General features: G+C 45.8%; 1 protein-coding gene across 5 annotated transcripts in view; it reads right to left on the bottom strand.

Annotated features, from left to right (window-relative positions):
* Positions 1-15,680, bottom strand: part of NSMCE1 (NSE1 homolog, SMC5-SMC6 complex component) — a 43,218-nt gene that overhangs the window by 13,936 nt on the left and 13,602 nt on the right. For 2 of the 5 annotated variants that reach the window (XM_054533057.1, XM_063717063.1), the window contains exons 1-2: positions 2,661-2,703; positions 2,273-2,350 (exon numbers count right to left, since the gene is read on the bottom strand). In XM_054533057.1, the coding sequence (XP_054389032.1) occupies positions 2,273-2,350; positions 2,661-2,688 (106 nt within the window). In that variant the 5' untranslated portion in view covers positions 2,689-2,703. 5 annotated transcript variants of the gene reach the window in all.

Consider the following 15,680-nt stretch of genomic DNA (forward strand, 5'->3'; position numbering starts at 1 on the left):
CCACACCTGGCTAATTTTTTGTATTTTTAGTAGATATGGGATTTCACTATGTTGGCTGGGCTGGTCTCAAACTCCTGACCTCAAGTGATCTGCCCACCTCAGCCTCCCAAAGTGTTGGGATTACAGGCATGAGCCACCGGGCCCGGCCCTGACACGTTCCTAAGTTGACCAGAACTGGGGTCTCTTGCTTGCTCCCAAGATCCTTACGATGTCCACTAAGCGCTAAGGTTGCACCAGATCGCTGCTTCCCAGCCTCAGGTCTTCAGGACAGCTAATGTCCACAGCTCTGCCCCTGCTCTCTCCCCTGATCCTGGAGCCCTGGTGGAGAAGCTACAGTTTGCCAATCTGTAGGGAAACACTAGGCTAAAGGCATGTCTGAGGATCCTGTTGAGCTCAATATTCTACGAGCCCATGGTCATGATAAAGAGTGTGGAATAAAGTCCGTATCGTGGGATTCTGAGACAACTACTTTCAGTCTTAGAAATACCACTTTGAAGATTTAGGAGCTAATTAACAACACCACTCCTTTTCAGAATCCAGAACCAACTGAAGAAAAAGACACACCCTTCAGTAAATATCAAAACATCAGGTTTTCTGTAGGTAGAGCTGGATCAGAGGCTGCTTCTCTGCACACCACCAACCTCCAGTCAGTGATATGGGAGGCCCTGGCCCTAGCACAGATGTCTCCTCTAGAGGGAAAGAGATACCCTAGCCAGGACAACCAGCAACATGTCTGAATCAAGCAAGTTGAACCTCTAAACCTCTAAACACAGTGCCACCTGTGTTTTCTCCACTTCGAAGAGGCAGGGTGTGTCTGGATTTCTTAAGGGCTGTAGTAAAGTAGCTCATGTTAGGCTAAAATCAAGGGGCCCGCAAATGTGTGGCTATGATTCACCTTATTATGTGCCAGCACTATGCATTCACATGGTTCATTTCATCATGACAATAACAGTAACTCCATAAGGTGAAATCACTAATATCATCTGTATATACAGGAGGCTTGGAGAGGTTAACAACTTGCTCATAGTTTCCGTAACTTAGAAGGAAATGGAGCCCAGGCTTGCCCGACCCCAGATCCTAAGCTCCCAGGCACTAAGCCCCATAGGCTCCACAGAGCAAGCCTGAGGACATCCTCTATAACCAGACCCCACCGTCATCTCGTCTACACCCTCCTGCACCTGCCCTGTGCTTCAGAGTCACCGAGAGAGACTGGGCCAACAGGGAAGGATGGAAGGCATCTGGGCACCTGATTAGGACACCAGAGGTGGTACCCAAAGAGGAGCTGCACTCACAGAGGAGACGCATCGGATCAGCCCAGCCTGGCCCAGCCCAGCATTCATCATCCCCTCAGCCCAGCCCAGCCCAGCATCCATCATCCCCTCAACCCAGCTCAGCCCAGCATCCCTCATCCCCTTGGCCCAGCCCTGAGCACTGGGCCAGGTCCAGGGTGCAGGGACAGCATGCAGGGCAGCAAGGGCAGCTGAGGAAAACAAAGACCCTGGAGCGGACAGAGCCACTCTTCCTTTAGCAGGAAATGCCCATCAGTGGTGGCAATTGAAAACGGGCCTCCAGGCAAGTGACAAGCACTGAACAAAACAGGACACTTCTCCCCTAAGGAGGAGGGTTGGCTCAAGTCATCTGGAGAGATTTTTTTTTTTTTGGACTAATTCTGTATACAGTTTCTCCTTTTCTTTTAAAATTCAATTTTAAGGCCAGGTGTGGTGGCTTACACCTGTAATCACAGTACTTTGAAAGGCCAAGACAGGAGGATCGTTTGAGGCCAGGAGTTCAAGACAAGCCTGAGCAACGGATCAAGAGCTCATCTCTACAAAAAAATTTAAAAATCAGCCAGGCATGGTGGCATGTGGCTGTAGTCTCAGCTACTTGGGAGGCTGAGGCAGGAGGATAGCTTGAGCCCAGGAGTTGGAGACTGCAATGAGCTATGATCACATCACTGCATTCTAGCCTGGGTGACAGAGCTAGGCCATCTCTCAAAAAATAAAAGAAATGATTAAGTTACATTGGAATGTAATGTTACCAATGAGCCTCTTCTTGCTATAGCAGGGTCCCTGCTTCCCAGAGGCTACTGGAACCTAGGATTCACTGTGCACTTGGGCAACAGGAAATTGGGAAGTCTACTGCCCTGACCTCTGACCAACAAATAGTTTTGTTCTAAACTAGGCAATAAAAATATAAAATGTTATTTTTAGGCAGAGGAAATAACAGCCAAAAATAAGACTCCAAGGGCCCAAGCCACTGTGAGCCAACTTACCCTCTGACAGCCCTCCTGACAGACAGGGTGGACAGGTGGTCCTGCTAGCACAGCACTGAGGACAGGGCAAGGCAGGTCCTAGATGAGACGGGGGTGCAGGAGTGGAGCTGGCCCAAAAGAGCAGACCCTGGGCTGAGAAGAAGGAAGGGCTGGTGGGCAGGACACGGGGCTGGGGAGGTTTGTGAGGGGCCGCAGGATTTCACCTCTCAGCCTGTAGCTCTCATCTTTCCCCCAACCACCTGGGGAAAAAGATTATCTGGACGTTCAGGCATGCAGATGCAAAGATGAGAACTGCCATGGGCACTCCGAGCATGGCCAGTGAACAATGCTGGGAAGAGCAGGGTGGAAGGAGAGTGGCTGGTCCGTGGTAGATCACTTAAAGACAAACCGTCCTCTCCATCGGTGCACCAGCTCATTCACTACACGCTGCGGCGCCGCTCCTCACCTCTCAGCAGACCCTCAGCAACCACTGCAGAGGCGAGCCAGAAAGGATCGCTGCTTCTCTTTCTCAGAGGTCAGAGAGATGAAGGACATACCTAAGACGGGACAGGAAGTGACAAAGTCCAGACCAGAAACCAGATGTCTGGCCATTAGCTGGATGCAATCACGAAAGGATGTGGGCATTCATCAGAAAAAAATTCTTACATATACATGCAATGATGTTGAGAATACCTCAAAATAACGTGGGTAAGCAGGTACAAACATAAAACAAGATCAGTCCTGCGTTCATCATCGGAACTGAGTGATGGCACACAGGGCTTCACTGCATCAGTCTCTCCACTTTTCTGTTTGACTTTTTCCATAATAAAATGTTGTAAAAATACTTCAGTGCTCAACAATCATATAACTTGACTCCTTGACCCTCAAGAATCTCAATCTAAAGAGAAAAATGAGTGTCGTGTGACAAGGTAGATTAGCTCAGCACTCTGACTGTAGAGAAGAAATAGGATTTTAATAACGTACGGTTTTAAAACCTATTGTTCTGAGATCTGTACACAGAGTTCTTTTCTTCTTAAACTCAAGAAGTTTATTACAATCAGAAGTTTATTACAATCAGAAAGTCTGCTCTTTAGCCTCACTCAAATGACAGAGCATAAAACTTATTTTATGTTACTGGGCACAGTACCTGCATCTCAGCTGCATGCATTTATGGTACTAAAACCTATGACACCACTGCAGGAGTGGTGATGGGGACATCCACTTGCTGTCCCTATCTATGCAGCATCTATGAGACCTTCCCCTGGCTGGAGGTCTATCAGTCAGGACTCCCACTGGCAATAAAGCAGTGCCCACTGGTTTATCACGGTAAAGTTCTGGATCATAATGGAAATCGTCATGAGAAACATAAACTACTATATATTTTGCTACTGATGCTGTTCATACACATTTCATCTTAATCACACCCACTGAAAACAGTTGGTCCATCTATCCTTGAGATGAGTGGCAGCTCTTACACCTTCTGTGGCGCTCTGGTCCCCACCCCTACCCATGCAGGAGCCCTCACAGAGCTGATACAGGGGCTCTGCAGGGGACGGGAGAGGAGGCTTCCGGTCACCCCAGCCCCTGAAACCAGAGCAGTTCTTCCTGATCCTTGTTGGGTAAGTTTCCCCCTGCTCAGATTGCACTGAGCGAAGTGAAAATGGACAAATCCGATGCCTACAGAGGCAGGCAGGAAGCACAGCTGCAGACAGCTGTGGGCACAGCAGGGAGCTGGCGGCATGCGTTCTACCAAAGAAGGCAGCACTGCTCTGCTCCAGCCAAGTGCCCGAGCTTTGGGTGTTTACACAGAATCTCCTGGCGGTTGTTTTCTGTTTAACCTGGTAATTCTTAAAAATTACAAACACTATAGTGCAAACAAACAATGCCTGTAAGTTATATACCGCTGACAGTTCACCGTCTCCCAATTCCGATGTGGGCGGGAAACCTGCTGTCATGAGACACGGTGATTAACGAGGTCACTCTGTTCCCTGACCCACCAGCTAAGCAGTTACTATTTCTCTCACAGGCTGGACTGTGAGCAGCTCAAAGGAATGGACCGTGTTACACTCATTCTTCTGAGAGACTGAACATACGAACGGCCAATGGGCTGCAGCCAATGGCCAGACCACGTATAAAAGCGGAACTCCAACCCAAAATCTACATCAACTGCCCAGAAAGCCAGCCCACCACCTCTAAGTCAGACCTGCAGGAAGCCAGGCCAGTCCCCTAGCAACCAGTCCAGAAGCCAAAACTAACCCACAATCATGGCCCAAAAGGACCAAGGCAGGATCAGTAACTGATACTACCCTAATTGATTTTATTTTATATTTTAGAGATGGGGTCTCGCTCTGTCATCTAGGCTGGAGAGCACTGGTGCAATCATAGCTCACTACAGCCTCGAACTCCTGGGCTCAAGTGATCCCCCGACCTCAGTCTCCCCAGTAACTGAGACTACAAGCACGAGCCACTATGCTCAGCTAACTTTGTTTTTTTCTGCAGACCCTGAGGTCTCGCAATGTTGCCCAGGCTGGTCTCAAACTCCTAGCCTCAAGTGTTCCTCCCGCCTCAGCCTCCCAAGTAGCTGGGACTACAGGCATGTACCACCATGCTCGCCAGCTTCCTTAATTTTTATCCCTGTTTCTAAGCGACAACAAACCAGAGAAAGCCACATATGCACTTCTAACCAATCACACAGGACGCCCCACTTCTGGTTAGCTGTCTCCACCTTGCCCTGGCCAGCAGCCTCCACTCAGGGCACACCTGAAGCCTCCCCACTCCTCTGCCTACCTGGAGTCTCTGCTAAACCCAAGTGGAGGCTGCCTCCCTTGCTGGAGCAAGCTCTAAATAAGCAGCCACTGCCTGTTCTGCTGCCTGGTCTCCGTTTGTGTTCACACTTTATCCGTGAAGGACTCAATTTGGTGCCCATTCTGGGCTAAGCAGGGGCTAAGAAGTGGCTGGTATGAAGACGGCTGACTGGAGTAGCTCTGACAGGCGCACGCCCTTCCCTTTCCCCACTCACTACAGTCTGAAGCAGACAACAGCCTCCAACATTCTCCTGGTGTCCCCTCTAGCCTTCTCCATCTGTCTGTCCTCCACATGCAGCTGAGTGGAGCCAGGTCCTGGCACTCAGCCTGGAAGCTGTCTGGGGCTCCATTCCCTGACCTATGTTGCCACCTGCCTTTCTGTTCGCCACTCCCCCACACCAAGCTCCTCCCCATCTCAGCCCCTTCACTCATGCTGCCTTCCCCTTGGAAAGCGTCTCCCGCGTATCTCTGCAGGGCTGCCCCTCATCACCCGAGCATCGCCACATATGGCAGCTCCACAGAAAGGTCTGAGCAGAGGCCCTGGCCAAAGCCACACCCCAGGCCCACTCTACCGAGGGACTCAATGCTTCCTTCCAGCACTTAGCACCCCAAACTACCGCACTGTCTGCCTCCGAGTTGCGGTCTTTCTCTTTCTAAGCAGAATGCCAGCTCCCTGAAGGCTGGGATCTGCTCATCCTATTCACCACAGCACCCCAACATTCAGCTGACACTCAAGACATATCTGTCAACGAACCGAGGAAGATGCATGGTACAAGTGGTGACCATGCTTTGTGAATTTTCTAGGAAAACCCCAACAAGAGAATTCAGCCCTGTGGTCTATACAATAATTCCTATCACACTATCATACCAGCACCATGGGTCTTCTGATAGTCACCCCCCACCACTCACCCCCAGCAATTGGGATTAGATGGCAAGTTAAGGGGCAGAAAAGGAAGGAAGAGGCAGTGGTGAGCATGAAGTGAACATGTGCCCACAAGTACTCTGTGCCAGGCGCTGAACATACATTCCCTTGCTTAATCCTCAAGACTTCCATGAAATGAATGTGATGTCCCTTATAACACAGAAAGCTGAGACTCAGAAAAGTAAAAGAACTTTCCCCAGACCCTGGAAGAAACAGGACTTGAATTCATGCCTTTGAAAAATGGCTTCCCTGTTCCAGCCAGCGGGGTCTGTGGTAATCCCACTGGATCCATTCCCAGTACTTCCACCCATCAGCACATAACCTCTCTCATGTCTGGGATCCAGTTCCAAATGCATTCCCAAACACATGATGTGTGCGCTTAGGGGAGCATGAAGCGCACAGAAATCCTGGCTCAGCAACTCCATGCTGGCCTGAAAGGGCTGCAGTGGAGCCATCCAGCCTGGACCCCCATGCTGCAGACAGGAAGAACGGGCAGGACTTGGACACATCTAGGCCAGCAAGAGCCAGAGACACAAAAGCAACATCAATCTCCTTGTGGTTACAGAGCTTCTTGAACCCAAAGATTCCTGTCTAAGCACTTAATAACTGCCGGCTGTCAATTCTGTATGTTGAGAAATTCATCAAGTCACACGTTAGATGTTACTTTTCACACTCATTTTTTGCCACTTTTCAGTTATGATCCCAGACTTTATCTCCCTTGATTAACTGAAAGGCAGACCGGCTCTGACAGCGGTATGCTGATTAACTGTTCATCATGGCCAAAGGGGAAAACTATAAATGAAATCACTAAGAACAGAAGGAAAATGTACTTGGAGCCAGCTTCTAATTATGACTGAGTCTTCCTTGGAAAGAGAAGGTGCTTACAAATAGGACCACAGACAGGATGGAATACTAAACCAAAATGTTAACATCGCTGATTCACCATCAACGCACGTAGCCTGATGATGTATAGGAGGCCAGTGTGAGACGACAAAGCAGATACAGGCATGTCAGTCAGCACGCTAGGAACAAACCCGGGATGAAGGCAGATAAGAGAGTTGACAAAAATGGAAAATCTTTATCAAACCCCAACGTGACTATGATACTTGATTCACTCATCTAGTTTTGACACATGTATTTCAGCGACCTGGTTTTTGCCCAAACATCAAATTATTTACTCTGCTCACTGAAGTATTTCTAAATCTAAATTTTTAAATCTAAAACTTCAGACATTTTTACCTAACTTGTCCTTAAAACAACAGATAATTTAAAACTTCATAAAAATTAACATTAAACATAATAATACAGTATAATTAGTTCTAAAATGTTAGTGCTAGAGAGTATAGAACTGTACCTCATAGCAATCTGGCAACCATAAAATAAGAATGAATCCAAGGAAGTATTTTAAAACTAATAGGTAAAAATGGGATGAAAAATGGGATTATTTTTTGAAACAGGGTCTTGCTCTGTCACCCAGCTGGAATGCACTGGCACCATCTTGGCTCACTGCCACCTCTGCCTCCTGAGCTCCAGGGATCCTCCCACCTCAGCCTCTGAGTACCTGTGATTACAGGCTCACGCCACCAGGCCCGACTAATTTTTTTATTTTATGTAGATACAGTGTTTCGCCATGTTGCCCAGGTTTGTCTCAAACTCCTGAGCTTGAGTGATCCGCCTGCTGCAGCCTCCCAAACTGCTGGGATTACAGGCATCAGCTACTGCACCGGGCCAAGAATGAGATATTTACCTTGTCTCTAAGTACCTCCCTGCAATATACTTATTAATCACAGAGAAAAAGAGTAATTGTACACTGGAGAAACCTGGCTGACCCCATCAACACCGTAGCCGACCTGGTAGGATGCAGAGAGAACACAACACCACTTCCATATTATATCTGCAAAATTAAAATTCCTAGATCTAATTAGGAGGAAGCTCCAGACAAACCTAAGCTGAGGAACATTCTACAAATAGCACATGTGGCTACTGAGCACTTAAAATGGAGCCAGTCTAAACTAAGTGTAAAATACATATTGGATTGCAAAGACATATTTCCGTCACCCCCAATATGGTTTGGCTGTGTCCCCACCCAAATCTCATCTTGAATTGTAGTTCCCATAATCCAAACATGTCGTGGGAGGGGCCTGGTGGGAGGTAATTGAATCATGGGGGCAGTTACCCTCATGCTGTTCTTGTGACAGTGAATGAGTTCTCAAGAGATCTGATGGTTTTATAAGGGTCTTTTCCCCTTTTGCTCAGCACTTCTCCTTCCTGCCTGCCACCATGTGGAGAAGGATGTGTCTGCTTCCCCTTCCACCATGACTGTAAGTTTCCTGAGGCCTCCCCAGCCATGCTGAACTGTGAGTCAATTCAACTTCTTTCCTTGATAAATTACCCAGTTTCGCGTATGTCTTTAATTAGCAGCGTGAGAACGGACTAATATACTCACCAAATTTCCTTGTGCCTCTTTGTAATCCCTCTCACCTACCCATCCTATCCCTCCTCTATGCCATCCCCATGCAACCACTGAACCATCCTGTCATTACAGTCAGGTACACATTGTCTAGAATTTCACATAAATGGCTTCATATGGCCGGGCACGGTGGCTCACACCTGTAATCCCAGCACTTTGGGAGGCTGAGGCGGGCAGATCATGAGGTGAGGGGATCAAGGTCATCCTGGCTAACAGTGAAACCCCATCTCTACTAGAAATACAAAAAAATTAGCTGGGCATGGTGGCACACACCTGTAGTCCCAGCTACTCAGGAGGCTGAGGGAGGAGAATCGCTTGAACCTGGGAGGCGGAGGTTGCAGTGACCGGAGATTGCAGTGACCGGAGATTGCGCCATTGCAATCCAGCCTGGGCGACAGAGCAAGACTCCGTCTCAAAAAAAAACAAAAAACAACAAAACAAAAAAAAATTGCTTCATACTCTTTCACCTCACTTCTTCCACTCAGCAAAATCATTCTGATTCATTCATATTCTAGCATGTAGGAAGAGCTCACTTACTTTTATTGCTAAGTAGTATGGATTTATCAGTCTGTTCATCTGTTCACCTGCAAATGGACAATTAGGTGTTCACATTTGGGGCCATTACAAATAAAGATACTCTATCTCTGCACAAGCCTTTGTGCGGGCATATGGCTTCATATATCTTGAGTAAATGCCTAAGACAGGAATGGCTGAATCAGGAAATTGCCACACTGTTTTCCTAAATGGCTGTCCCATTTTACATTCCCAACAGTAGTATATTAGAGTACCGGTTCCTCCATGTTCTCACCAATACTTGCCTTGCAGAGTCTTCTTCATTTTAGCCATTTTAATACACATGCAGTGGTAGCTCACTGTGGTTTTAGTTTGCTTTTTTTTTTTTTTTTTTTTTGAGATGGAGTGTCGCTCTGTCCCCAGGCTGGAGTGCAGTGGCATGATCTCGGCTCACTGCAACCTCCGCCTCCTGGGTTCAAGCAATTCTCCTGCCTCAGCCTCCCAAGTAGCTGAGACTACAGGCACCCGCCACCAAGCCTGGCTAATTTTTGTATTTTTAGTAGAGACAGGGTTTCACCCTGTTGGTCAGGATGATCTCAATCTCCTGACCTCGTGATCCGCCCACCTTGGCCTCCCAAACTGCTGGGATTACAGGTGTGAGCCACCATGCCTGGCCTGCATTTTTTAAATGTCTAATGATGTTGAGCATCTTTTCATGTGCTCATCTGCCATCTGTACAACTGATTTGCAGTGTTCAAATATTTTGTACACTTCTTACTGGGTTGTATGTTTTTCCTTTTCTTTTTCTTTTTTTGAGACAGGATCTCCCTCTGTCACCCAAGCTGAAGTGCAGTGGCACAATCTCAGCTCACTCCAACCTCTGCCTCCCAGGCTCAAGCAACCCTCCCACATCAGCCTCCCAAGTAGCTGAAACTACAGGTGCATGCCACCATGCCTGACTAATTTTTGTATTTTTTGGTAGAGATGGAGTTTTGTCATGTTGCCCAGACTGGTCTCAAACTCCTGAGCTCAAGCAATCCACCCGCTTCAGCCTCCCAGAGTGCTGGGATTACAGGTGTGAGCCACCACGCCCAGCCAAGTTGAATGTTTTCTTATTTTTGAGCTTTGAGAATTCTCTATATATTCTGAATACAAGTCATTCATTAAATATATTATTTGCAAATATTTTCTCTTAGTATTTTGCTTGCCTTTTCAGTCTCTAAAGCGTATTTTTTAATGTAAATTTTTAATTGTGAAGTTCAGTTTATCGAGTCATTCTCTTACGGAGCATGCTTTTGGAGCCAAGAAATCTTGGACTAATCATAGGTCACAGAGGTTTTCTCCTATGTTTTCTTCTGGAAGTTTTATAGTTTCAGGTTTTACATTTAGGTCTATGACTCATTTTGAGATAATTTTTGTATTTGGTGCAAAGTATGGCTTGCAGTTCATTTTTTGATTATGCATATCCAATTATTCCAGCACTCATTTTGGAAAAGACTATTTCCACTAAATTACCTTTGCATTTCTGTCAAAATTCAGCTGTCCACTTATGTGTGGGTCTGTATCCAGCTCTCTTATTTTTTTCCCTTCATCTGTTTGTCCATCATGACATGACTACCACACTGTCTTGATAGGACAGCCATACAGTAAGTCTTGAAATCAGGCAGTGTTCCTCAAGTTTGTCTTTTTCAAAATACTTTTGGCTCTTCTAGGTCCTTTACATTTCCATGTGAATTTCAGAATCAGCTTGTTAATTTTTATAAAAAGCCTTGCTGGGATCTAACTGGGATTTCTTTGAATCTATAGATCAATTTGGGGAGAATTGATACCTTAACAATACTGAATTTCCCAGCCCATGAACATGCTATGTCTTTCCACTTATTTAAATCTCCTCTGACTTCTCTCAACAATGTTTTGTAGTTTTCAGTGTACGGGTCTAACACATTTTTGCCAGATCTATTCCTAAGCATTTCTTATTTTTAATGTTATTATAAATGGTGCTATTTTTACATTGCCATTTCTGATTATCCATTGCCAGCATATAGAGAAACAATTGGTATTTGGATGTTGATTTTGTATCCTACAACTTTACTAAACTCACTTATTAGTTCCAGAAGATTTTTTGTAGATTCCATCAGATTTTCTACACAGATGATCATGTTGTCTGTGAACTGACAGTTTTATCGTGTCGTCCTTTCCAATCCAGCTACCTTTTGTTTCTTTTTCTCGCCTGAGTACACTAGCTAGAACGAAAAGTGGTGAGAACAGACATTCTTGTCTTTCTCCTGAAAGAAGCCTGGGAGGCTTTTTTGAGACTTTTTTGAGACTCTGTCTAAAAAATAAAATAAAATAATAAAATAAATGAAATTAATTTAATTTTTTTTTTTTTTTTTGAGATGGAGTTTTGTTCTTGTTGCCCAGGCTGGGGTGCAATGGTGCGATACCAGCTCACTGCAACCTCTGCCTCCCGGGTTCAAGCAATTCTCCTGCCTCAGCCTCCCGAGCAGCTGGGATTACAGGCATGCGCCACCGCGCCCAGCTAATTTTGTATTTTTAGTAGAGACAGGGTTTCTCCATGTTGGTCAGGCTGGTCTCGAACTCCCGACCTCAGGTGATCTGCCCACCTCAGCCTCCCAAAGTGCTGGGATTACAGGCGTGAGCTACCGCACCCAGCCTTAATTTTAATTATTTAAAATATATATATATATAAATAAAAATAAAACTCTGTAGAGTTCAGACTCCTCACTTGTGCTGTAAGCCTATTTATCCTACTTATCCCCTGCTACTTAGGATCCCTTAGCTTCCTATAAAAAACTTTCTGGTACATCACACCAGGGCAGACATGAGATTTTGTCAAATACTTTTTCTGTACCTACTGAGATAAACACAAGATTTTTCTTTTTTAGCTTAATATGGTAAATTACACTGATTTTCAAATATTAATACTAAATCAACCCTGCAAAATCAGGATAAACCCTACTTGGTTATGTTGTACCATCCTTTGTAAACATTGTTAGATTAGATTTGCCACAATTGGGTTTAGCATGTTAACATCTATGCTCATGAGGAGTCTTGTTTGGGGTTTTCTTTCCTCGCAATGTCTTTGTCTGGTTATGGTATCAGAATCATGCAGGTCTCATAGAATTAGTTGTAACATATTCTCTTCAATTTTACAGAAGAGTTTGGGTAGAAATGGTGTGAGTTCTTCCTCAAATGTTTGGGCCGGGCACTACTCCCAGCTCTGTGAATAGCTGGCATTGTTTTCTCTAATCCTTCAACTAGTTCTCTCCCTGGCCTTAAGAAGTTTTCTTGCTCATCAGTTCTCAGCGGGATCCTTGAGTGGAGGGGCACTTTGGACATCTCAAGTTTTCTCTCTGTGCACCTCTCGTCCACCTTATACTCCACTGTAAGTACTCTGTCCTGCAACCTCTACCTGCCTTAGTCTCCCTGAACTCTCATCTCCATCTCCTCAACGCAGGGAGGCTGCCTAGCTCTGCCTGGGTTTCCCCTGTGCGACGGCCTAGAAACTTTCTAAAGGCACTGAGCTGGGGCAGCTGTACTGCTCACTCCCACTATCGCTTGTGGCAGAAGAAAGTTACTTGGTCTTTCCCCCAGGTTCCTGGTACAGAGCTTCTAAAACTCTTAGAATTCCCTGAGTCATATAGGTGATAGAAGCATCTTTTGCTCTAATGAGGCAACTCTTGGTAGGCCCCTAGGATGGGGGCTGGTCACCAGAATGACCAAGTCTCAATAAAAAACATGGAACTTTCAACCACTCCCCATATCTGAGGAGAAGAGAGGGACTGGAGATGGAAGGACTCGTCAACAGCCAGTGACTGATCAATCATGCCTGTGTAAAAAAACCTCCATAGAAACCCAGGAATGGCCAGGCGCGGTGGCTAAATAAATATTTCAAATCATTTCTAATGGTGGATTCACAATTTTGTGGGATTATTTTTCTTAGAGTGTGCCAAATTCAATAATCAACAGGCTCTATAAAACCTGAAACTGGGCTGGGTGCAGTGGCTCACACCTGAATCCCAACATTTTGGAAGGCTGAGGCAGGATGATCACTTGAGCCTAGGTGTTCAAGACCAGCCTAGGCAACAGAAGAAGACCCCCGTCTCTACAAATAATTTAAAACTTAGCCGGGCGCGGTGGCTCATGCCTGTAATCCCAGCACTTGGGGAGGCAGAGGCAGGCGGATCACCTGAGGTCAGAAGTTCGAGGCCAGCCTGGCCAACATGGTGAAACCTCGTCTCTACTAAAAATACAAAAATTAGCTGGGCATGGTGGCTCACACCTGTAGTCCCAGCTACTCAGGTGGCTAAGGCAGGAGAATCGCTTGAACCTGGGAGGCAGAGGTTGCAGTGAGCCGAGATCTTGCCATTGCACTCCAGCCTGGGCGACAAGAGCGAAACTCTGTCTCAAAAAAAATAAAAAGAAAAAGAAACCCTTGAACGACAGGATTTGAAGAGCTTCAGGTTATTAAGCACACAGAGGCGTTGAGACGGTGGTGCACGTAGAGAGGTCACGGAAACTCCATGCCACCCCCACTTCCCACAGCTGGCCCTGTGATCTCTCCTATGTGGCTGTTCCTGAGTTGTAGCCTTTATAAAAAACCACGTAAGTCAAAATGTAAGTAAAGTGTTTTCCTGAGTTCTATGAATCATTCTAGAAAATTATCAAACCCAAAGAGGGAGTTATGGGAACCACTGATGTGTAGCCACTGGTCAGAAACACAGGTAGCCCGGGACTTATAACTGGTGTCTTAAGTTGGGTCAGTCTTGTGACACTGAGCCCTTTAACTTGTAGGATCTGATGCTAACTCCAGGCAGATAGTGTCAGAATTAAACTGAATTATGGAATGCCCAGTTGTTATCTAGAGAACTGGAGAAGTAGTGTTAGAAAAGATACCACATCAAGTGTCAAGAGAAAAAGAAACCCTCATTGCCCATCTCTCGAAAGATCACTGGCCTTGACTGACGAATGTCCAGTGTTTTATACTTTGTCTATTTTTGAATTGTTTCAGGCAAGAAGGTGTACTGAGCCCTGTTGCTCCATACTGGCCAAAAGTGGAAAACCTCAAACCCAAGCCTTCTCCACCACCCCTGAGGCCTCCTGTGCCTACTTCTGTCAAGGAGGCCTATATTGGAATCATCTGACCCCTGCTGTATGACTCATGAGAGCCACGGTAAAATAAAAATTTAATCTCTGAGTCACCAGTCCCTAGCACAGAGGCCTGGCTCACTTGAGATTCTAGGGAAGCTTTGCTGGTTGAATAAACGTATGTGTGGATGCAAGTGCTGACTCAAAAATCTAAGGTCCTCTAAGAACACAGGTCCCCGGCGCCATTCTGAAAGGCTCGACCCAAGGCCTGCACTGAACTTGAGAACAAAATCTAAACTCTTCACTAGCCAGGAGAATTGGGGACTTTGTTTCCCCTTAACGACAGTAAGAAGAGAACCCAAACCAAAGCCTAGAATAAGAAGTGATTTGATAAACTGGACAAACACCCTGGGAAATGGCAATTAGAATGACTTGCAATTTCAATCACTCCTTTGTTTCATAATTTTCCTAGAAGCTAAATATTTTTCTAGTTGGTACAAGGGGACTTTCCTGGCCATCTCTTCAAAAGATAGGAAAATAATAATATTGGGTCTTGCGAGTATTCACTTAAGTTTAGATAATTTCTGTCATTTCTTGTTTAAAATCTCCCTAATAACAAGAAGATGCAGTAAGAAATTTTTTGGCATTTTTCTTAAATGAGGATAGGAGAAAACAGATTGTTTTACCCTGTTCACCCTGGCCATAACCATATCTAGGTGCAAAGAAATGGTACACAGTGTGAAGAATAAATCAATTCCTAGACACATTCTTCAGGACTTTCCTAAATTAGATCATAGCAATTTTAAAGGTCAAATAAAGGCAAAAACACTTTCAGTCTTAGTACCAAGGCATCATGTGGCTCCTTGCAGTGAGCTATGAAACTTCCCCACCAACATGAAAGCTTACAGTCAAGACTCACGGGAGAAAAAAAGAGAAAAGGACTAAATTGTCATGTAAATAAGAGATTTAGGATTAACATAATCATTCTTTTATTTTTTTGAGATGCGGGCTCACTGTGTTGCCCAGGCTGGAGTGCAGTGGTGCAATCTCAGCTCACTGCAACGCCCACCTCCCCTGCTCAAGGGATCCTCCTGCCTCAGCTTCCTGGGTAGCTATGACCATAGGTGTGTGCCAGCACACCTGGCTAATTTTTTGTACTTTTGGTAGAGACTGGGTTTCACCATGTTGCTCAGGCTGAAGACAAGCGTTCTTATGTCCATTTCTGGAGGATATTGAGGGGTAGGTTTAAAATCCAACCATGCTTTTTTTTTTTTTTTTTTTTTTTGATACATGGTCTCGCTCTGTTACCCAGGCTGGAGTGCAGGGGCACGATCTCAGCTCACTGCAGCATGTGCCTCCCGGGTTCAAGCAATTATCCTGCCTCAGCCTCCCAAGTAGCTGGGACTACAGGCATGCACCACCACACCCGGCTAATTTTTGTATTTTTAGTAGAGATGGGGTTTCACCATGTTGACTAGGCTGGTCTTGAACCCCTGACCTCAGGTGACCCACCCTCCTCAGCCTCCCAAAGTGCTGGGATTACAGGTGTGAGCCACCGCACCCGGCCGCTACTATGCTTTTTAAAGAGCAAGAGAAACTAGCTTAACAGGT

The sequence above is a fragment of the Pongo abelii genome, chromosome 18 (genome assembly GCF_028885655.2).
Source record: "Pongo abelii isolate AG06213 chromosome 18, NHGRI_mPonAbe1-v2.0_pri, whole genome shotgun sequence".
Classification (NCBI taxonomy): Eukaryota; Metazoa; Chordata; class Mammalia; order Primates; family Hominidae; genus Pongo; species Pongo abelii.